General features: G+C 43.4%; 2 protein-coding genes across 2 annotated transcripts in view; both read left to right on the forward strand.

The window, feature by feature from the left end:
- LOC146788601 (receptor-type tyrosine-protein phosphatase beta-like) overlaps nucleotides 1-24708 on the forward strand; it is a 484586-nt gene that overhangs the window by 256389 nt on the left and 203489 nt on the right.
- LOC146788602 (uncharacterized) overlaps nucleotides 1-24708 on the forward strand; it is a 156046-nt gene that overhangs the window by 111467 nt on the left and 19871 nt on the right. Inside the window, exon 3 of the mRNA XM_085635162.1 lies at nucleotides 24345-24365. Within this exon, the coding sequence (XP_085491288.1) occupies nucleotides 24345-24365 (21 nt within the window). The remainder of the gene's footprint in view (nucleotides 1-24344; nucleotides 24366-24708) is intronic.

The raw sequence follows: 24708 nt of genomic DNA on the forward strand, positions 1-24708 counted from the left end.
TAATGTTGCAACAGACATGCCTACACCACCATCTGACGTTAGATCCTCCCACAGACGTCAGTCCCTTGTAATGCGCCAAACCCATCCCCTCAGAAGGCGTAGATTTGCTGTAAGACGTGCATCAGAGGAAGGTGATGATTCACCTGTATTCGGAGGTCTAGAGGCATCAATGTTAAAGGTGGAGTGCCTACAATGCAAGCACATGAGGTCAATGCAAATACACAGTTGATGTCACTGTATAAAAACGTGTGGCATCAAAGATGGCATCAAGCAGCTGACCACAACAGTGAAGGAAGGCCAAAAAGCCACTGCAGACAATTTGATGGTGCTAACAAATGTCAATAAGGAATGTTGCCCAGTAATGCAGAGCCATCATGACACACACCATAGGCGTCATCACCAACTGATGGGCAGATTGGATGGGTTTACAAGATCTGTCCATCGCCTGACAAATGCAACTGCAAGTGCAGATGGCACATTGTATTGGAGACGTCGCACGAGGGTTAATGCAAGTCACCAGTGGAATAGAGAATCGGATCGGAGAAAACAGTGACTTAGGTGGTGGGGAAAGTGAGGAGCTCTCCAGCCTCAGTAGTGTTACTGCCCCTGTAATGGAAAATAGTTGTTAGAGTTCTAGACACATGCAACCTCAGAGTCCAAGACAGTGCTGAGCCCACTAAATGGGCTAGTGAAGTGCATGGAAAGAAAGAATAATTATTGCCATGTATTTCTGTTTGTAGTTTTGGTCCATTTCTTCACATTTGTGATGTCTGAGGTGCATTTTTTATTCTGTTTGCATGTTTTAGCAAAACTTACCTAAAGTTAAGGTAATAAATATCACTATTGGCAAATACATTCCGAAATGCTTTTTTCCACCATTACTTACCTTTAAAAATAATTGCAGGTTATTGCTGCACGCCGTTCTCTGCCTTCTGCTGCCTTGATCCATCTGCTGGTTGATATGGTGGACATGGCTGCTCATTATCTGACGGGTCCAGGGGTATGCCTCTAGATGTTACAATATTGTGCAATATGGCACATGTAGCCATGATTTTGCAACAGGTTTCTTGACGGTATTGTAGTGCTCCTACACTCTTGTGTAGGCATCAAAATGGACTCTTCAGCAGCCCAAAGGTACTCTCTATCACATTTTGTGTAGTTTTATTTGCAGCATTGTAACGGTGTTCGCTTGTAATGGATGGGTTCAAATATGGTGTCAAAATAACCAACGAGAGCAAACAATGAATCACTGAGAAATATGAGTATGACACTAATATATACAGCAAAGTCTTATTTTTTTTATTTTTTATTGATTCTACCCCGTTTTTGTTTTGGTAAGGATAAACACAAACATCTTGAAGCAAGATTACAATACCTGAAATTAGATAAATATGATTAACATAAGTACAGCAAAAGAAATATACAGTCGAAACATATCTCATATACATCAATGGCAGACAAACCGAAAGAGAGAGATTTAACCATTTTCAGTTCAGGATTTAGTCATGCAGCATATGGTCAACCCAGATTACTCCTAGATCCATTCGGTTATGGGAGACCAGATCTTGGCTCCCATTGCACTCGTCCTTATACCTTTGGTTTTATATATTGAAAATTCCAAATTATACATAGCTAATAGCCTTGAGTGCCAGGTCACAAAGGTCGGGGGGTCAGGACTAATCCAATCCCTAGTTATGCAAGCCCGTAACACTGCCATACAAATAAACAAAAAGGATTTAATAGCTTGTGATCTTGTATGTGCTACTGTATCAGACCCCACGCCAATCAACACCAATTCCCCTGTTATACAAACGGAGGCTCCCGTGATTATGCCAAGAAACTGCTCAATTTCCCCAATAAATACCCCTAACTTGGGACATGAAAAAAACATATGAATCGAGTCAGCTGCAAAAAGGCCGCATCTATTACAGGTAATACCCACAGATGTGCCCCATTTAGAGATCTTGCTTGAGGTATAATGCAGATCGTACAGGGCCATATAATGCTGAGTGCGCATCATACCTGTCATCAAAAGTTGATTAGGAAGCCCTAAAGATTCCCTGATATTAACCTCCTCAACCCCTAATTTCCTTCCCCACTTCCCTTGACATAGATCTACATCATCTGGGAATATCTCTAATATATGAGCATAAAATTGGCCGATAGATGTTTTTCTCTTCATTTTTTCGATAAGCCCAATCTTAGCAAACTGATGTGCCAATCCAAACCCTTGTTTAGTTAGGAAACTTCGGATTTGGAGAAATTTGAAAAAATCTTGTTTGACTAGTCCATATTTCAGTTGTAAGTCCGCAAATGACATAAGTTGACCTTCTTTACATAAGTCACCCAACCAATAAATTCCCTTTAATCCCCATCTATAAACCACTTGATCACGGAAGATTAATGGGAGAAGCATAGGAGCTCAAAATGGGGTGTACGCATTAAGCTTGGCAATACCTAATTTACGCTCCAAACAGAATAGGCTGCACTAAGGACTTTAAATTTGGTTTTCTTAAAATACCTTGGTTCTAAAATTTTTACTAGACAATCATTGGTCTCATCCTCCAGCCCAAATTCATATATTGATGGACTATGGCAAGGCAAAATTACTGCACGATCCCCTATTACCATAGGGCACATATACTGCATCATTGCTGCCCAGTAATACAGTATAAAGTGTGGGATACCCCAGCCACCACGGTCTTTTGGAAGTACCATTTTCTTATAGGCCCTTCTCTGCCGGCTGTACCCCCATAGGAATCTAGAACAAATCCTCTCTAACTGCTTAAAGCAAGATACAGGGAATTCTATCGGGATTGTTCTAAACATATACAAAAACTTAGGCAATACCAGCATTTTTAATACATTAGATCTCCCATAAAGAGATAAATGTAGTTGATCCAACCGCTCCAATGTTGAATTTACTTTAGCCAACACCGGATTGATGTTTAATTCTTGAATATTCCCAACTGACGTTGATCTTTTAATTCCTAAATATGTAACTTCTAACACAATGGGCACTTCAGCCGGAGGATCGGCACCCACATAAAGAACCTGGGTTTTAGAGATGTTTAATTTATAACCAGAAAAGCTCCCAAACTGACTTGCCAATGAATTAATTGCAGGTATTGCCGATACTATATCTTTTGTTATAACAACTATATCATCGGCATATGCCAATGCTCTATACCTCATAAGCCGTAATTGAACTGGTTCTATATCTGTATGTTGATTCAATTTATTCAGAAAAAAATCAATATATAAGACAAATAAAACAGGAGAGGAAGGGCAACCTTGCCGTGTGCCTCTACCTATCTTAAATGAACTGGAATCCTGACCGTAAATTCTAATACTTGCTTCCGGAGAGAGGTATAATGCCCTAATTGCTTGCCGAAACTTAGGACCAAACCCCTTTAAACTTAAAACTTCCCACATATAAGGCCAGAAAAACCTGTTGAATGCCTTCTCGGCATCCAACAGGATTACCCCTAATGTAGTCTCAGTTGCTTGTGCCCAATCCACAAAAGAAATCCCACGTCTCACGTGGTCTGTAGTTTCTCTACCAGGGATAAACCCATGTTGGAAGTTAGAAACCAATCCCGAAATAACACCAGCTAACCGTATAGCTATGATCTTAGAAAAGACTTTACTATCAGAGTTGATTAATGATATCGGTTTATACGAAGTAGGCAACAGTTCGGGTTTATCCTTCTTCAGAAAAACGATAATAGTAGATTTACACCAGGACATAGGCACCATTCCTCTTTGGGCTGACAAAAATAAAGCCAAAAATTCAGATTTTAAAACTTGGCGAAAGGTCCGGTAAAATTCAAGGGGGATACCATCGGGTCCCACGGCCTTACCTACTGCCAGTGATGTTATTGCCGCTTCCACTTCATCCCAAGTGATATCCTCATCTAATGCTTCCATCTGATCATGTGTCAGTTTTTTAATCTTCATATCGGAACAAAACTCCTTTAGTTTTAGTCCTATAGTAGTATCCGGTGTATATAATTCATAATAAAATTTGCTGAACACATTAAGCACTTCAGCTGAGGTATCCTGTACCTGGCCAGTGGGATCCTGTATCCTATTAATCCTATTAGCTACTTCTTTCTGATGTAGTTTTTTTGCTAGCATTCGACCAGAGTTCTCACCAACCTCATACAATTCAGACTTATTGATTGCAATTTTAGAAGCTAATTTCTCAGCAAAATTCTGGTAAATCTTCATTTTTTGAGAGGCAATATCACTTACAACTTGTGCCGTGTTTTGACCTCTGGTTACCGCCCCCATAAGTTCAATTTCTAATACCTTTAACGTATTTATCCCCAACTGAATTTCATCACGAACCTTCCGCTGTTTATTAATGGAATAGCTTAACGTTTCCCCACAAACCCCAGCCTTAAATGCGTCCCAAACAATAGAGTCTGAGGTGGACCCCGATTATTTTTAAAAAATTCAGTGATCCATTTACTCATTTGTTCGCAGTATACGGAATCCAACAACAGTTTCCGATCAAAAGTCCAAGCTCATGGTAAACCTCTACTACTACTACAATCCAGATCTAACACAATGGGATTGTGATCTGATATAATTTTGGGCAGGATATGAAAGCTAGCATTTCTTGCTTTCTCAACTGTTAAGAAGAAATAATCTAGACGCAAATGTTTCCTATAGGGTGCAGAATAAAAGGTTTCAACCGTAGCTCCCCTCCCCATAACATACCATGCATCCACTAACCCAAATTCTTTAGCAACCCCTCTAGTAGCTTTAAACACTTTAGTCTTCTTCCCAATATATAATCGATCACTTGTTATGTCAAAGTTACCTTCCAAATGAAGGTTATAATCCCCACACATAAATAGCGGCGATGGCCATGTCGCTAACTAAATATTAAGAAAATGCAACATGTCGGGCCATAAATTGAGCATATCGTCATTGGGGACACCCCCTATCCAAAGTTCAATGATAACCCACCTTCCCGAAACATCTTCTTTAACACGCTTACAGATCCCCCAACCAAATTTTTGCAAAATCGCAACCCCTCTAGTATTCGAACTCTGTTGAGTACAGCCAAGTACTTCCATGCCTAAATCGTTTAAATATTTCCAGTTATTCCAAGCGATGTGGGTCTCCTGTATGCAAAGCAGATCCACCCGCATTGTAGTTAAGATTTGTGCCATAATCCCCCTTTTATTTCTGTCATTGAGGCCACAAACATTCCATGAACATATTGAAAGTTTACCCATCACAATAGAGCTGTAGACAAAAGGAACAGGTCAACTTTAACTTGCTCTCTATCCACCGCTTAAAACGTAATTCGACAATTGACAAAGAACAAATCAAAAATGTTATCGCCATAACCTTGATACCAAACACATAGCCTACCAGTACTGTACTTATCCTTACCCCACCCCCCAGCCACCTCAACCACCCCAGAACCATCCCACCCCCACCCAACACCCCACCCAAAAGAGGCATAAGGACTGAATAGTCCCTTTAGTGATGTAGAGAGAGGGTTATGAACACTCCCCCAGCCCCCCTGCCCCCCGACTTTGAACAAAAACCATAGAAATAGAAAAAAACAGTGAATTTAGAAAACAGACCACCTTCTGAGCAGCAGCAGCATCACTAACACTAACTCATACTAAATAGAAGTTAAAAACTCCTTTGCAGCATTCTCGGAGACAAAAAAAAGCGTTTTGTCTTTGTGGATGATTTTAAGTTTAGACGGGTTGAGGAGGAAGGCCTGTGCACCTTTAGCTTGAAAAAGTGGGATCAGTTGGCGAAGATGCCATCTTTGTTGAACCGTAGCTTGACAAAAATCAGGGCGAACAAAGAATTTGCAGCCCTTCCCACTTCTTTTACGATCGGGCCTTGCTAAATCATATAAAGACTCCCTAAGCAAAAAATTGTTCAGACAAATCAAGATAGCCTAGACTTTGCATCAGGACCCCCCATACCTCCCCGCATATGAAAAGGGAATCTATGGGCATGCTGCAGTTCCAAGTCCCACTTCCATTGACTCAAATCGGGAAAGGCCTCTGTAAATAGATCAATGACGATCTGCCGTATATCTTTGCCCTCCTTTCCTTCTGGAACGCCTAATATACATAGATTGTTCCTTCTTGCGCGATTCTCTAAGTCAGTGAGTTTCCAATTAATATCATCCTTTACAGTTTGTAATGAGGTTATACTTGTTTTCTGCTGCACTATCTCATCCTCAATTATAGATATTCTTGTCTCTGCTTCCCCTATCCGTGCGGATATTTCTGTACAGGACTTGATTACGCGACGCATGGTATTTTGGAGTTTGCGGACCGCGCCCTGTGTGCGCAGACCCTCTGCTTTGGTCTCTTCTCGATGAGTCATAACAGCTTGGTAAATAGTGCTCAGGGTAATTTCATTTTCAGCTGGCACATCGGTACCATTAATCTCTCGAGATGCATTGATGCCACTGCCACCTAAGCCACATAAACCACCATTAGTCTCCCCAAGTTGTGTTGAGAATGAATAATCCCAGACTAATGACCCAGTCTTGGTACACATTTCCTTAGACTTAGAGGCTAAATTAGAAGGATCTCTTGCTTTCCGTACAGTTCCAACGCCAGAGACATCCAAATTTTCTTCATCCTGCAAACCAAAGCTAGCCTCACTTCTATCATCAGCCCAATCTCCTCCCATACTCTCATTCTGGGAAGAGTTAGATGGCTCTGACATTGAATAAAATTTGCCACCAGATTCTCCAGAGTCCATACCTTTTATCAGCTCTTTACCCCCATTCACCCCACTGGGACCAACATCTAGTAATGTTCCTTGAGAATCATCGCAAGCCAAGTCTATAGGTAGTAGTGAGGCTATAGTATGTTGGGATTGCGCTGAATTGCACACACTAGGGGGTACTTTATTTTGAAGAATATTTGCTTCCATACATATGTTACTGTGCACTGAACCCGGTAAGCTAGAGATTTCCCCTTTAGCTGTTACTGCCGTCTCCCCTTGATGTGTCAAAGGTACAGGGGATTTTTCCTTCGCAGTGGACGCATCAGTAGAATTTGTTGGCATTACAGCTTTGTTACCTGGCTGAGTTTTCATTAAGGTCCCCTTTCGGAATATTCCCGGGACCTTAACTAACCTTCCAGAAATAGTATCTGTACTCCTCAATCCCCCGGGAGAAGGATTAGATTTCCCCTGTTCATGCCAAGCATCGAGAATACTGCCCCGTCCATTACCTGGAGGGGAGGTCGAGACCGCAGAAACTGCCAAAGCTGCCGCCCGGGTCTTGGAGCCTTTTGCGGCGTTCTTGAGAGGCATTGCTCTGTAAGTGCAGACACTCCGGTCCTGGATTTCCACCAGACCTTCAACCTGCACCGTCTGAGCCTGAGCTGAAACCTCACACCGCCCGATACTAGCCGCTCCCAAGCTTGCTCCCGAACTCCACCGGCATCCAAACAGTCCCCGGTGCTCGTGAAAGATAGCGCACCGAGACAAAGGAAACCCTTGAGGAAGCAGGTAACGGAGTAGCCACATGTGGTAAATATCCTTTTTACCTTGACTGAATTTCATACGGAATCTAAAATAAAGTAAAATAGCTCAGAATAACAAGAGGCAGAATCCGTGGTATAAGAGATTTTCTGAATGGGCTTTATTCCAAAATGGCCGACTCGAGTGGCGGCCTTCAGGTTCCGTCACCCCGAGGGTTCAGGAAGTGAAGTACAATACTTTATTGACAAGAAGTAACTTTTATAGCTCATACATTACAATGAAATGAATGCAAAAGGCGTAACAATTGATAAGAGAGATGACATAGTGGTACGTAATCGAAACTAGGCGTAATAAGGAGCAGAAAGAAACATGATTGGCTCTGATTATCATGCATAGGTGGATCTATAAGATAATACTTAACATAGATGCGCGCGCAACAGCATGACGTGTGATTGACGTGCAACTAGGGGGTGAAGGGGACTTGACATTTAGCTCTACATGTGGAGACGAGAAGTCTGGGGGGTCAAGTCAACCTAATCCCAAATCATATCTAACATCCTATGTTTAGAGAACTATGTTATCCACAAGAAAAGACTCTCGGACAGAATCTATTCTATACTGACTGTGTGTGCGTGTACAAGCGTCTAAGTGTCTATATGAGATGCGAGGGGCAGAAAACTTTCCATGGCAACAGGGCTATGAATTACTTGCAGGAGGACGGAAAGGCCGAGTCCTTTGCTTGTGAGCTTAGAGGAAATGTTTACCTAAATCACTGAACAGGAATGCATCGGCTGAAGAGCAAAGTAGATAATTCGAAGGTGAAATACAGCTTCTTGGCAGGCAGGCAAAACTGGCCGCGGCAGGCACCGTTAGCTGCACAGGGAGTAGGACAAAGTTCATGGATACAGATGCGAGCTCAAGCTGAAGCTGTCAGAGACAGAGAGCAGGGAAGGCTTTAAGGACAGGATCGGGCCTACTTGCCTGAACTGTAAAAATGGAGTAACTTAGCCATATAAAGTCGGTGGCCTTTCATACTTAGGAATCGAATATCCAGCCCATTGATGGCGGATCTGACAGAGAACATGTTGACGGTGGACGCACATATGTTTGCGTTTTGGAAACTGGAACTGGAGGGAACATACATGTACTTGTGACATGCACATAGAACCGTTGGGGTCCAAGATAGGGGACATAACTGATCAGGAAAATCCACACTTCCACATTCCCTCCTTGTCCCCTACTTGCCCTTCAAGAGATATCAATCTTCATCATTCCATCGATTTGCTCATGGAGCATCATTTCTTCTTCCTTCTTCTTCCGGCATTTTGAACGAGAACCTTGATATGGAATGCATGATGTGGCACACAGACCACAAATCGCTGGTCCACATTGCAGGCATAAACAACAACTGAAGAGCATAAGAAGGCCAATACCTAGGAAGGATAGAACTCTCCATCCCCAGGCTGATATCACACTCCAAAACCACCCGGACCACGTCCAAGTGCCTGGATTTTCGTGTATCTGGCTCACAATCTTATGAAGGCGTGTTATAGCTTTATATACAGATGGCGAATTTTCTGGTATGAATATGCAGCAGCTGGATCCGATGACCCTGCAAGCTCCGCCCCTATCGGCCAGGATGACGTCAAGGACAAGACGATTCTGGAGAACAACAATTCTCATTACTGATTGTTCCTCTGTCAGATTGCCTAGGGCAGCTATAGTCTCGTTTACTACAGCTTCGAGAGTCTTGGTTAGTTTACGTATCAGCTTACTATTTGATATTGTACCTATATAGGGAAAGATACCTTTATTGAAATCTACATACTTGTCCCATGCCGTCTCAGTATAATCGACAACTGGGAGATCTCTTCGCTCTCTATTGTGTACTAAATGAACATTCCGATAATAATCAGGTGGAGCTAGGAAAACAGGTGGCAGAAGGAATGCTATGTAACAGGTACCATCCCAATCTAGAGGCAGACGCATATATGCCGTCTGACCACATATAAAGTAAGAATGGCGAGAAGCTCTAAATGAAGATTTACCTTGATCACTATATTCTACTGTAGTAACGCATTGGCTATGGCCCATATGTATGGAACCAACTTTTCTTACACATAATTCACCCTTAACTGAAAATACTGACATAGTGGGCAGAATTAGTTCAACTTCGGATTTGACATTCAGAATCATAAGATTAGGTGTAAAATTACCTAATTTATACACTTCATTTTCTAGATCAGTTCCTGTTCTACTGGGGCGACCCTCCTTATTAGGATGACAGACTTTGAATAAAACTAGATTCAGATTTCCCCATATCCAATGTTGTTGATAAACTGCTGTGTCTGGGTCTATGGAATTTAGTAAACTAAACCATGCTCCACAGGAGCCATTGTGTGTGAACGGATGTGGAAAGAAAGGCAGAACTCCTTTGTTATTCTGATAGGGAGGGAGTCGGCCACACACCCAACAATTGGTGGCATTACTAGTCTGATGGGAATGATGTAACATACTAATGAAAGTGTTATTGCGCAGCGCAAGTCTATAAGATAATTCATGTGGCGGTAGGTCACTAAAAGAATGTTCAGCAGCAACATTATAAACATGTCTAGAAATAGGATGATATATGTGCAAAATCACACTCGTAATAATTACTAAAACACTCAATAAAAACAAAATTAATAATGTCCTCATACAGTAGCTACGCAGTGATTTACAATACGCCTGTCGTTTCAACATTTCTCGGGTATTTTCTCTACTCAGGTCCAAGGGATACATGTCGGAGACAATTCAACCGCTTCACCTTGGAGAGGACTTAAACAATCAAATTGCTCGACTGTTTGGGCCTAAGCTTTAATTTATAGCACTGAGAGTCATTCTGTTCAACAAAAGGAAGTTTTGAATCAGTCTGTGAGGGAGTGCAGGGCACAGTGTCTATATCCGAGGATAGTCCATGAAATTTCTTAATGTGGCTGGAATGTATCCAGCCCTTGCGGCCCTCAACTTTCACGGCTGTTCTTGTGGTCAGCAGGACTAGCTTCGGTGCTTTCCACCTGGGCTCCAACTGGGTCTTTCGATCAAAATTTCTCACAAACACCAGATCCCCCGGAGCAACGTCATGGGGTTTCACCTCAGTGTTGTCAGGAAAAGCTGCAGTTACCTGTGAACGACAAGATTGTAGTGCAGACATCAAGGAAGCCAAGTAATCTGTCAGCATATTACAATTAACATCAGTTATTTTACGTGGTATAGGCGTCCCCCACATATTTGGTGGTCTTCCGAAGATCACCTCATACGGGGATAGCCCTGTTCGAGAGTGTGCTACCATTCTTATGTAAAATAGTGCAACTGGTAATGCTACTATCCAGTCAACACCTTTCTCCTTACATATTTTAGACAATCTGATTTTCAAAATTTGATTATGTCGTTCCACGAGACCTGCTGCCTCGGGGTGTCGGACACAGTGGAATTTCCACTGATATCCCAACAAAAGTGAGACATGTTTCATTAATTCGGATGAGAAAGGCTGGCCGTTATCTGAATATACAACACGTGGTAAACCGTACCGCGGGAAGAATTCTCGAACTAACTGTTTGGCAGTAGTCGGGGCCGTGTAATCTGATACTGGGTACGCCTCAGTCCATCGGGAGAGAGCGCAGACAACTACCAGAACATATTTGAATCCTCGACATCGTTCCATCTGGATATAATCCATTTGGAGCACTTCAAAAGGATGATCAGGAGTCTGGAATCCACCCTGTTCTACGGGAACACTTTTTCCTGGGTTGAACTGACAACATATCATACAGGTACGGACTTTTTGTTTAGCTGCTGCTCGTAAATGTTTGTTGAACCAAATGTGTTGAATGCTATCTAGCATAGCTTTCTCTCCTAAATGCGCTGGGCTGTGAATTGTAGCTATAATGGCCTGGACCATAGAGTCAGGAAGAAACCATACAGATTTCTCCTTCGTCATCCATCCCTGATCTGTCTGGATCCCTCCTAGTTCAGTCCATTTCTTTAATTCCTCTGCAGTAGCATGTGTCTGTACGTCAATTACGTCAAGTGCGGGATCCTTAATTGTCATACACTGTGTTGGTGTCTGAACTATTGGCTTTGTCATGTCTAATGTGCGATTCTGAGCAGTCTGTTTAGCTGTTCTGTCAGCTAAATCATTGCCTTGAGAAATGATATCAGTAACCTTCGTGTGTGCTTTACATTTCATAATCGATATGGCAGTTGGTAGATGTATTGCGTCTAACAAGGCATGAATGAGGGTTCCGTGCTGAATGTGGGCACCATGGGAGGTTAAATAACCTCTCTCTCGCCACAGCACGCCGAAGTCGTGTACAACTCCGAATGCATAACGTGAGTCAGTGTATACATTAACTTTCTTATTTGTGGCTTGAATACAGGCTTGTGTTAGAGCAATAAGTTCTGCTGCTTGGGCTGACAAAGTATCTATACAATTTGTCTCAATAACTTCAGTGTCTGTTGTGACTGCATACGCGGCCACTAAGTCTCCTGTACTTGCTCTCATGCACGATCCATCTACATACAACGTCAGGTCTGGATCTAACAATGGAACGTCTGTCAAGTCTTGTCTAGGTTTCGTCTTTATTTCAATAATTTCAACACAATCATGAGCTAGTGGGTCTGTTCCAATTACAGGTAATAGTGTAGCAGGATTCAATGTATTACACCGTCGGATCTCTATGTGTGGCTGAAACAATGTCAGTTCATAACCGGTAAGTCTTGCTATGGTCAAGTGTTGTGTTTGTGTTCGGTTCACAAGAACTTCTACTGCATGTGGTACTTGTACTGTCAATGGATGTCCTAACACTATGGCATCGCTTTGTCTGATTGCTAAAGCTGTTGCTGCCACTGATTTCAGGCATGCGGGCAAAGCCTGAGCTACGGGATCTAATGTACTGGAAAAATAAGCACATGGCTTGCGTGATCCTGCTTGTTCCTGTGTGAGTACTGACAAAGCAGTACCTTCGCGTTCTGTGACAAAGAGTGTAAAATGTTTGCTATAACATGGTGTTGCTAAAACAGGTGCTTGACATAAAGCTTCCTTTAAGCTTTCAAAAGCTTGTGTATGTTCCTGAGTCCAAGGGAGAACAGTCGATGTGGCTGCCTCCTGTGTGGTTAACTGAATGAGTGGTTTTGCTAGAAATGCGTACTGAGGGATCCACTGCCTACAATATGAAGTGAGGCCTATGAAAGCCCGCACCTCCTTTTGTGTCTGGGGTATTGACATGTTAGCAATTAACTGGATGCGATCTGGTGTAAGCTGCCTTCCCTCCTTGGACAGCGAGTGACCAAGATAAATAACTCGCTGGGCACAGAATTGCAGCTTAGAGGGAGACACTTTGTGCCCCTTGTCGGCTAGAAAATGTAAAACTGTCAGAGAAGCCTTTTCACATTCAGGTTCGCTTCTCCCGGTGATCAGCAGATCATCGACATATTGAAGCAGTGCAGTATTGACTGGCATGTGGATACTGTCAAGTTCTCGTTTCAGTGCTTGGCTGTAGATGCTGGGGCTTTCTGTGAATCCTTGGGGAGCGCGTGAGAATTTAAAGCTGCGCCCATTTAAACTGAATCCGAACAAATATTGGCTTTCCGGATCTATTGGGACGCTAAAAAAGGCATTCTTGAGATCAATTACAGTAAAGAATGCTGCTTCGGAATCAATTGCTGTCAATAATGATGATATATCGGGGACCACAGGAAATTGTGGCACAATGCACTTGTTTAGTTCCCGCAAATCAATAACCAATCGGTATACTGGCGGAGCAGTAGGGTCAGTTCGTTTAAGAATCGGAATTATCGGTGAATTACATACATTGGAGTCTGTTTCTACAACTACTCCTTGGGCAATTAACTCATCAATGATTTTCAGCAAAGCCACTACAGCATCTTGCGGTAACTTGTATTGTCGCATTCGTGGTAATACCACTCCTGCCTTGAGTGTAACTCGGTATGGTGTAATGTTCATGCAACCAACATCAGTAGGGCCTTGTGCCCATAGATGTGCTGGTAAAGTCTGTAGTCGGGGATCCATGTCTCTAGACACATAGTGACCTTTAAAATCACGTAAAAACAACCTTATTCCTCCCGGAGAACAACATATTATGGCTCCTAGGGCTTTCAGAGTTTTAATTCCTAACAAATTTTCTGGGCATGATTTAGTAAGCAATAAATCTGTAGTTCGTGTCAAAGGTCCTATCGTAAGTGGAAGAGGTTGTGATACTTCGTTAACAATAGGTTTTCCTGAAAAACCAAGGGAAACATTTTGAGAGCCTGAGAGGGGTGCCCCTGGAACTTCACTACGTTTTATAGTTGTACGACTTGCCCCTGTATCGAGTAAGAATTTTCTATCTTGACCTAATAATTCACTATGTACATAAGGTCCTTCTTGATCTACAGGAATCTCGATAAGCGGTAAGTCAACTTCCCTCTCTAGGCTGGTTCATGCGTAACGCTGATACTCAGGATATTCATACTGTGCAGTCTGATACATTTGTCGTGTGGTGGTTTGTGTGGCAGTAACAGGCAACGGTGGTGCAGCTGGCACAAACTGTATTGGCTGTTGTGCGGCTGGCATGGCCTGGGAATGTGGCATAGCTCCTTGTTCATTCTGATCTTGTCTGAGTGGCCGTGATCTTTCTTGTGTTTTACCTATGGCGATATTGTGTTTTAAAACTGGACAATCGTGTACGTAATGACCTGGCTTTTTGCAATAATTGCATGTCCCTTTTACCGGTCCTGCTGAATCGGACTGTGTCATACCCTTTTTATGTCCTTCAGCCGGTACTGTCTGAGACACTAGCATTTTCATTTTTGTATCTTTCATACGTCTTTGTTCGTGTTCTTGTTCATCTCTAATTCTATTGTGATGATACTGTAACATTTGTAGCATTTGTGACGGAGTGTTACTTTGCCAGGTACTCTCGAATTTCAATATTCTATTCTTTACTGGAGGTAATGCATTTTCTACTAATTTTGTCACAAATAAATGTGGATACGACTCACTACTTGTTTTTATACCACTATTTATTCCAAAACATTTTTCAAATCGGGCATAATAGTCACTTGTGTCTTCATCATGCTTTTGTTTACAGGCCGTGATTGCACCCCAATCTTCCTTTTTCGTAGTTAACAAACGTGGCAGTACTTGTACTAGTAAACCTGGTAATGCTTTGACTTTATCCCCGAGCCCTGAACCTGCAGCTCGGGCCCTTTCTTCCGTTTCTAATGCTGTCCAATCTATCTTTTGGTCTCCCACTTCCCACTCTTTTTCTTTCAGTTTTTCATAAATACCAGCAGGTAAGAGCACCTTTAATATCGTCATAATATCAGGATAGGTATACTCTCCCATCAGCAACATGTCCTTAATTTCTCGGTGGAAACCCGCTGGGTCTTTGTCATGACTTGGTACTATTTTCTTCATTTCTAACAATTCAATTTTTGATATGGGTGTGTATACAAATACACGGTGAAACTCATTGTCTTCGCCTTTTATTGGGTGCACTTCTCGTAAGGGATTTTGTCTATCCATATAATACGGCGTTCTTTCTCTGCGGGGCAGCGGGAAAGAATCCGGATTTACAAAAAGGACATACTGTTTACGTGACACTAATATTTCTTTAATCAACTTGTTACTAGAACCTCTCCATCTGTTCGTGAGTAGTTCCGTTAATATATCAGGTAAAGGACCAGGGTCAGCATGTTGGCTTTTATATAATATAAGGAGTTGCTGAATCATATAGATTCCAGCTAAACGTTGTTCATCTGCACTAAGGTTAAAAAACGTGTGTGCTACGGTCTCATCACCGTATTTTTCAGGACTGTCAATCCAGTGAACGGCTGATCTGGCCAATTCTTGCTCATCCATGGAATCGAGGAGGTGGTAACCCCTTCGTTCTCGTAGTAGTTTATCTGCGGCTTGGAACAGATGTTCAGGAGACTTTAAATTTATTACAGGCGTCGGATACGTTCTGCTATTATTTGGACATACAGAGTGTATGGGATCAGAAAAGCATCTAGTATTATCACAGGATCTTCCTCTGCCTACGTATGCTATGGTTTCTGACTGTCTTGCGGAATTCCCTGATTCGGAGACTTCATCTTGCTCGAACTCGTCTGTTTCCAATCTTTCTTCGTGAATGCGTTCTATTTCTCTACGGATTTTTCGGCACATGGCTATTATACAGTTTTTCTTATCGTGTCTCCCTTCTGATATATTCTGGCTCCATCTTGTAAGAATAAGCATTGTATTCGGGTCTACCCCCGGACGGTCTTGATTTCTGATCACGCAGTTTATGAGGAAACGTAACAGTTCCCCCTGTATCTCTACTTTCTGGAATTCCATAGCTCTGTTAATACATTCTGGGTCTCGCCCTGTTTGGACAAAATGATATATGTTATCTAGATGCGTAGTCATTCCTGGTAACCTCGCTAAATACTCTGCAGCTCGTCTGATACGTAATGATGCCAGGACCATTTCGTCCTCTTTACCGACCACCGGGTCATATCTACAATCTATAAGGAGTTCCTTAAGCGTACGTTCACTTACGAATTTGGGTGTACGTGAATGCGCTGATTCTTGAAAAATAAGTTTATTTATTCTAGGTGGCGTAAAAGTATTGCTTGCACCTCCCGTGGCCCCTTCAGGGGCGTCGGGTGTGAATGGATTCGTCGAACGTGACACAGCAACTATAGGTGTCGATACCACTGTAGAATCGACTGCGGGGACAGATGCGGAAACAGACGTGCTTGCCGGAGCTCGCGTCGGGACTTGCTGTTGCACGGGGACAGATACCTGATCCTGACGTTGAACCCCTCCGCCAGACGGTCTATGTGGTGTGGGGTTAGCATACTCGGGAGCTGCGTCATCTAGATATGAGGAAAGAAAAACATCTTCTGCGGTTCTGGGATGCCCTTTTGGATGTACCTTAATTGGAAATAATGGGGGTGGCAAGTCTTTTGGCATCTCTGGAACAGCCTTAGGTAGTCCTTCGGCTAGGAGGGGATACATACCACTCATAAGAGCGTTTCTTTGTCTATCTACTTGTTCTGATTTTACTCGGATACCTTCCTCAATTAATATATTTTCTTGAACTTCCTTTGAACTCTCTTTACTCCTCTCTTCCTGTCTACGTGCTTTTTCTGTACGTCTATGAGATTCTTTACGCCATAACTCAACAGCGTCTTTCTGTGACTGTCTGACTTTTCTTTTCCATAACTCTTCCTCCACTTTCATGATGCACTCTGCATCCCAGGTTCCCGCTGCGGGCCACCTTTGACTTTCCGGCAATCCCTTGGTATAATCTACCCATAGATCAAGAAACAATATGGCATCTAAGCCATGCTTGTGATACATAAAATGCCCTGGGGTGTCCCTAGGAGGAATAGGAACTGCTTCTTCGAGCACCCCTTTTCTGGTAGTAATCTGTCTTAACTTCGAGAAGAGCGGCATCTCGACAACTGATCTGATACTTACTCTTGAATTCACTTAATACGGAAAACACAATAATGAACGGTGAACAATGAACAATCATTCATACCACAATATGCAAGACATTTGAACACTTTAAACATTTAAACATTAAACATTTAAAAAAATGACCGACGATGATGACAGTCTGCATGACTAATCACCAAGCTGAATTCTTGACAATAACTAGATACTTCGGAATACTTGATATACTGCTAAACAGTACATATACACTGCTAGACAGTGCAGACCGGATTTGTGTACCCAAATCCGTCTTGACCGGCACAACCTATGTGCGCGTCAACACGCCTCCCCGGCGATGGTACTCACCGAGTAGCTCCTTGAAACGGAAGGCCTCAGAGAATGAACGGGACTCGATGACTGCGGATAGCGGACCCTCTGGACATCGGGATTTCGAAAACCTGGTGGGCCTCTGTATACCTCGGATCTTGCTCTCTCAGCTAGGCTCTGGTCGGGATACTTCGCACTTCTCACCGCCTCGTCTGGGTTGATCGCAGCCTCAGTCGCCCCCGCTTGACCGGAGGGAGCTTACAGGAAATCCTGCTGGTACGCGTTTATGGTCCGTCCAGCTGTGGCAGGAGACCGGGCCTGCAACGCACCGCCGGCGCGTGAGATGAGAAAGTGTCCCTATTCGGGCGCCATTATGTGGTAAATATCCTTTTTACCTTGACTGAATTTCATACGGAATCTAAAATAAAGTAAAATAGCTCAGAATAACAAGAGGCAGAATCCGTGGTATAAGAGATTTTCTGAATGGGCTTTATTCCAAAATGGCCGACTCGAGTGGCGGCCTTCAGGTTCCGTCACCCCGAGGGTTCAGGAAGTGAAGTACAATACTTTATTGACAAGAAGTAACTTTTATAGCTCATACATTACAATGAAATGAATGCAAAAGGCGTAACAATTGATAAGAGAGATGACATAGTGGTACGTAATCGAAACTAGGCGTAATAAGGAGCAGAAAGAAACATGATTGGCTCTGATTATCATGCATAGGTGGATCTATAAGATAATACTTAACATAGATGCGCGCGCAACAGCATGACGTGTGATTGACGTGCAACTAGGGGGTGAAGGGGACTTGACATTTAGCTCTACATGTGGAGACGAGAAGCCTGGGGGGTCAAGTCAACCTAATCCCAAATCATATCTAACATCCTATGTTTAGAGAACTATGTTATCCACAAGAAAAGACTCTCGGACAGAATCTATTCTATACTGACTGTGTGTGCGTGTACAAGCGTCTAAGTGTCTATATGAGATGCGAGGGGCAGAAAACTTTCCATGGCAACAGGGCTATGAATTACTTGCAGGAGGACGGAAAGGCCGAGTCCTTTGCTTGTGAGCTTAGAGGAAATGTTTACCTAAATCACTGAACAGGAATGCATCGGCTGAAGAGCAAAGTAGATAATTCGAAGGTGAAATACAGCTTCTTGGCAGGCAGGCAAAACTGGCCGCGGCAGGCACCGTTAGCTGCACAGGGAGTAGGACAAAGTTCATGGATACAGATGCGAGCTCAAGCTGAAGCTGTCAGAGACAGAGAGCAGGGAAGGCTTTAAGGACAGGATCGGGCCTACTTGCCTGAACTGTAAAAATGGAGTAACTTAGCCATATAAAGTCGGTGGCCTTTCATACTTAGGAATCGAATATCCAGCCCATTGATGGCGGATCTGACAGAGAACATGTTGACGGTGGACGCACATATGTTTGCGTTTTGGAAACTGGAACTGGAGGGAACATACATGTACTTGTGACATGCACATAGAACCGTTGGGGTCCAAGATAGGGGACATAACTGATCAGGAAAATCCACACTTCCACACACAGCATGCCCAGAGAACTCAGCACTTTGATTCACGCTACATTCATCACCGTCAAAAGGTAGGACAGGGGAAGTAACGCCGAGGAGTGTTGAGCCCGCTCACACGATCGCTGCTGCGATCGCCATCTTGCCTCGCCTCTTACAGCAAAGTCTTAAAGAGGTTTATCGAGTAGATATCCTTCTCCAAACTCACCACCAAGTAGCCCTGTGTAACGTCCATTATGGTGAAATATGAAGGAATCATATGTACTACCAGGGAATCTGGCCACTATATCAGTTATCATATAAAAGGCATTGAATATGACTAGGATGTTCAAAGAATGGCTACATCTTCTATTTCTGAATATGCACTCATTTTCACATGGTGGACATATTGCAGCATGTGTCCCATCAATGCAGGCAATGACATGTGGGAATTGAGCTAACTGGCAACATTTCTATTTAGTGAGCTGCAAGTCCTGTAGTGTTTTCAGAATCTAATATATTCACTGATTTTCAATAACATTGCACCCAGGAATGCATGGAAAAAGCATAACAGTGCTCTTTAGGAAACACCGCCTGCCGCGGTGATCACCCCCCCGGTAGCCCTCTGAGGATAAGAGGTGCAGGGATCATAAAACCTGCACATGGGTGGGAATTGCATTTGCCCTGCGAGTATGTTGCTGCTGTTGTGGTTGGAGATCATCTATTAAATCTAAAATCATAGCGGAATTTAGTCAATACTTTTCAAATATTTTATCCTGTCTCTGATCAAACATGGTAATGCGCTCCTGTCTCCTCCTCCTTCTCCGCAAACCTGCCAGGATCCTCATCCTCTTCACCTTGACAGAGAAGGCAGCCATTCTGGGAACTGCAGGTGCACTCTGGGCCTGTTTATAAAGGTTGCACCTGGTTACCACCTGATTTGAGTTGGTGGTAAATTGCACATGCAAAATCCCCATTTGCGAATGGTTCATACATACATTTTGTGATTAACTATTTGTGAATCACAAATTGTAATTCTCCATTTGGAGTTGCAATTTTAGGTAATCGCAAAAATTGTGAATCCCTAAAAATGGTGCTGTGAATGCCTTCCATACATCAAAAAAGGCTATTTGGCATGTGGAAACAGTCAAATTTAGCGATTTGCACTGTTTGCAAATGCAGAATGGGTAGATACAACTGGCCCTTAGACTGGGAGGAGGCAAAGGGTCCATATGCAAACAGTGCTGTAATAATTCAACATTTTAGAGAGTGCTACAAGTTTTACAGTACAAAGTCCAACAGCCAAAACCCATTGATGCAGTATGAACTGTAATTGTGCTGCGGTTTACAAATCTGCCCCTGCTGGCAGCTTTGTGTGGTTGTCTTTGTATCCACTGAGCTTCTCTCTGTTGAGGAAGTAGTTCCGGAGAGCTGCTTTTGAGCCATCAGAGAGGCACACAACAGGCATGGGGCCTAACTCTCAGCTAAGCTAGTCTTGTAATTTAAGTTTTTAAACAAGCAATGTGAATAGTGAGGGTCTGCATGAGATAAAGCTTTATTAAACATGACCCTCTCGGACCAGTGAACAAGTGTCAACATCACTGGGCGGCATTCCTTTAATCCTCTTTATGTGCATGAGCAGAAGCAACCATAGATCAGGAAAGCTGTGGTGGGCAGAAGGCAGATGTTTCGAACATTTGGCTTCACCGCATATTTCCCAGAAATAAGGACCCCAGGATTAAACTCAAGAGCTGGGTGAAAATCGCTTCCACAGTCAGCATGAGAGACCAGGCTCAAGCAGACACCACCTGCTCCTCCTGGGCCAGCTCATTCAGCCCCCATGTGGCCTTCTCTGCCACAAGAAAGGGGAGCAGTAAGGCAGAAGACATTCAACTTCATTGTACCCAAGTCTGCTACCCATCAGAGTAGAAACACCACCACTAGTTTATGTAGCTGTCTAGCAGCTTACCAGAACACACAGTGATTTTTGTGGTGCAAGGCTGGAATCCGCAGTAGCATAGACATAGCTGATAGACAGGTTCTAACCCCTCCCAGACGGTCGAGCTCCCAGGCCGTTAACATGCACTCCACCTTCCCTTGTGGTAAGAGATGTGATGAGTCGTTGATGGTGCAAAAACAGCTGCAGCTTTTTTAAAATTACGATAAAATGATCTAACCCCACAGTTTAGGTTTTACCAAGCATAAACGTCATTATTGCCAAATTGTCTGTAGATCAAGTCCAGTTATTAAGTCAATTCCATCACCCTGAATGAATGCCCCATTTCAGCAATGGTATAGCACCCCCTGAGATCTCCGGGCTACATATTGCTGCCAAGTGTTGTGGGCAGCCCTTGGCCCTAACCTGGGCTTCAAGTGCTGTGCCTACCCTCTGCTGACCCCTTGCGAACCAATAGCCTGCTCCCCATGTCCCTGCAGTAAGAGATCCCAAGGGCACATGCTTGAGCGGCTCCTCTTCTGGCTATTGCACTCCCTCTACTGTCCCTTGGTGCTGTTCCCACCCTCCGCTGCCTGAGTCCATTTGGAATCCGCTGCTGCAATGCCAGCGTTACAGCCGTCGGTGGGTGGCACATGCTTCCTCGGGGGACCCTTCTCCCTTATAAACTAGTGGCATTCCCAGAGGGCCCCCACCGATTGGCCACTTCAAATCATGCAGACCAGTCGGCACCTGGCATTTTCCCGGGCTTCGCTCCTTCCAGCTTCCTGCTTCCGGGTTCCGCCACTCCAGTAGGGGTTTGTCATGGGCCCCTCAGTGGGCAGGCTGTGCCTCTTTACAGCTGGTGTGCTAACCCATCCCAGATGTGAGATCCCAGGCCGTTAACATGCACTCCATCTTCCCTATTAGTAAAAGATGAGATGAGTCTTTAATGGTGCAAAAACAGCTGACGCTGTTTTTTTATTCACATAAAATTATCAAACCACACAGTTCAAAGATTTACCAAGCATAAATGTCAAAGTGTCTGTAGATCAAGTCCAGTCATTAAGTCCATAACAGCACCCTGTGACAGCACCCTGAGCAAACGCCCCATTTCAGCTAGGTCTAGCACCTTCTGTGATCTCTAGGCTACACCTTGCTGCCAAGTGTTGTGGGTGGCCCTTGTGCCGAACCTGGGCTGCAAGTGCAGTGTCCACTCTCTGCTGACCCCTTACTGACTAATAGCCCGCTCCTTGTGCCCCTGCCATAAGGCAACCCAAAGGCAAGCACTTGAGTGGCTGCTCCTTTGACTATTGCACTCCATTGCTGTCCCTTTGTGTTGTCCCCGCCATGCTGCATGTGGTTTACTGACCTCAGGAAGGCACATACTTTCGCGGGGGCCCCCTCGCTCATATAACCCACTGACATCCCTGGGGGGCGCCCGGAGATTGGTCACTTCAAACCATGCTGACCACTCGGCACCCGCCATTTTGCCGGGCTTTGCTCATTCCCGCTCCCTGGTAGGGGTTGGTGTCAGGCCCCTCAGCGGTTTGGCTGCTCCTCCCCGGCCAGCGTGCTAATCCTTTCACTGTATCTGAACATCTGTGACACAAACAGACACGCAGTTTAAAAAGTTATTTCCCACATGCACATATCTATACACATGCTACAGCCCCTGTCAGTAACCAAGACAACCACCTCTCCTAGCATTCCATGCAGCAGCTTGAAACTCGTCAGCACAGGATTAAATTAACCCTTGAGTATCCAGTGCCGGCCTGCATCCACTCTCAAGAGCCTTTTACATGCTTGATAATTAAGTTAAGCGTTGGAATGCTGTCAAATGACTAAATTTGCATAAGTCTAACCCCTGATGAGTGGCACTTGGCAGGACTGACAGTAAACTCTGAGACCAACTCTAGGCAGTGCTAGCCATTTTGTATATTCCACTCAGAATGGTGCAGTCATACTTTGCTATTAGGTGCTAGCATAGCAAGAAAGTAGGGGGGAGTAATGAATCTCCTGTTAGGAGAGACTTTAAACAGACTGACAAGGAAAGGGGATGTCCCATGTAATCACAGTTTAACATGCAATGGTGGCCCTTCCAGCGAACAACGCCAGAAAAGGACAGAGGAAACGCTCTAAGCTTGAATGGGTTCCTCTGCCTGCTCTCCTTTACACCCAAACGCCTGGCCCAAAGGGTCCGTAAATATTTCAGAGTAGCCCTGCAAATCACACCTGCTGTCTGGGCTCTTTCCAACCTTTCGTCTTAGGTATTGCTTGAATGTTGGTAACATTAAAAGGATTTCAGTGTGTTGAATCACGCACACTCTGCACACCATCCTCTATACATGCGTCAAGGTATACATAGGGCACACCCATGTCCCACATAGGTGGACAAAGGATCCATTTGCAGAGGACTGACAGACCAGTAGGAGACCAGTAATGACTCTTCCTTGGCACAGACAGGTAACAAGGTCTGCCTTTCCACTCTATGCGTTATAGTTGCCTCCACTGTCAGTCCTCTACAGCCTGGCAGGCTGATAGTAGCACTGCACAGTAAGGAGGATGAACATTGCTGGCTCCTCCACTCCACATAACCCACTCTGGCTCTCAATTCCTTTCTCCAAAGTACCTCCAGAGCATTTCCATGATCATAATGTGTGCTGAGGAGGGGATCAAAAATCAACAGCTTGCGATGATGATCCCGAGACGGGGGTGCATACTCTCCAAATCCATGGAGGGGACCTCTCGCTCTCCCAATAGAACTGGATTTAGTTACCGCTTGATAGCAATGTCACCAAGGGATCAACAGACCATCTCATAATTTTAGCTACATTAATGATTTCAAGGTGCATATTAAAACAATAATTCGATACATCCTTGTAACAATAGGAGCATTAGAAATAAAAATCATACTTTCCATCATCTTGCTAACATTATTTCTTGAAAAACACCCAAAGTGGAAACAGACAACAGACTATTATTAGAGCGAGCCAGGTGAATGATAGTGAAATTAGGCCTTTATTTAATAATAAAAACATCTGAAGTAGAAATCAACCACAGAATAGTGCAGGCAAAATGAATAGCACATTAAGTCATGTATCTCTGGCTGAAATCTGGAATATATATATATTCACCCAACTGTTCTAAGACCATTGTTGCATCCCCCTGGTAGTCGTCCAGTTCATAAGTTCCAGAAGAATCTACATACATTAAGATCTCTTAACAGTAGCACATATGCTTGCAATTATCTAAAGGAACATGAACACACCACCCGTGGATTCAGTGTGTTCAAACAGTATTTCATAGCACCCGGGAAACTAGTAAATGCTATTTTATCTAATAACACTTATTAACTGTTTACAATTATTATCTACCAGTTTTCCACTAAGATCAATTTATGAATGCGTGATTAAAAGTTTTTACAATCTGGGTTACATAAGTCACCATAGAGACATTTGGGGGAAATTATAGATATTTAGAAAGTGTATTTTTAGGCTTGTGCAGACGCTCTCTTTTACCCTTGCATAAGATAGAATTGTCACTTTAATGTTGCTGTTGTTATTGCATGTACCCGGGTCCTAATGGGATTCTTTTTTTTTTTTTTGCAGAGCTGCAGAGATGCAAACAAGGTATTGTATCATTACTGTTGTCAACAGTTATTCTTTCTATGTCCTGTTGAAGTTCCAACCTAATCATGTTTTAAATACAAAGTGCTGATCCTCTTGGAAAGAATGCCCTGCATGCAAATGCATCAATACAGAAAGAAAGAAATTGTAACCCTGAAATATTTGTCTATTAATGCCGTGCAATAATCAAAGTATCGATGTCACAGATGCTGTTCAGGAAGAATATGAAATGTGAACAGTGGGTGGTAAAGATTTGAAAATATTGATTGAGAGTAACTATTGACTAAGGTCACCATTTTAGATAGAATCCTGGCAATTATTGAATTGGTATCAGTATAAAATGTAA

Source organism: Triturus cristatus, chromosome 11, assembly GCF_964204655.1.
Source record: "Triturus cristatus chromosome 11, aTriCri1.1, whole genome shotgun sequence".
Lineage (NCBI taxonomy): Eukaryota > Metazoa > Chordata > Amphibia > Caudata > Salamandridae > Triturus > Triturus cristatus.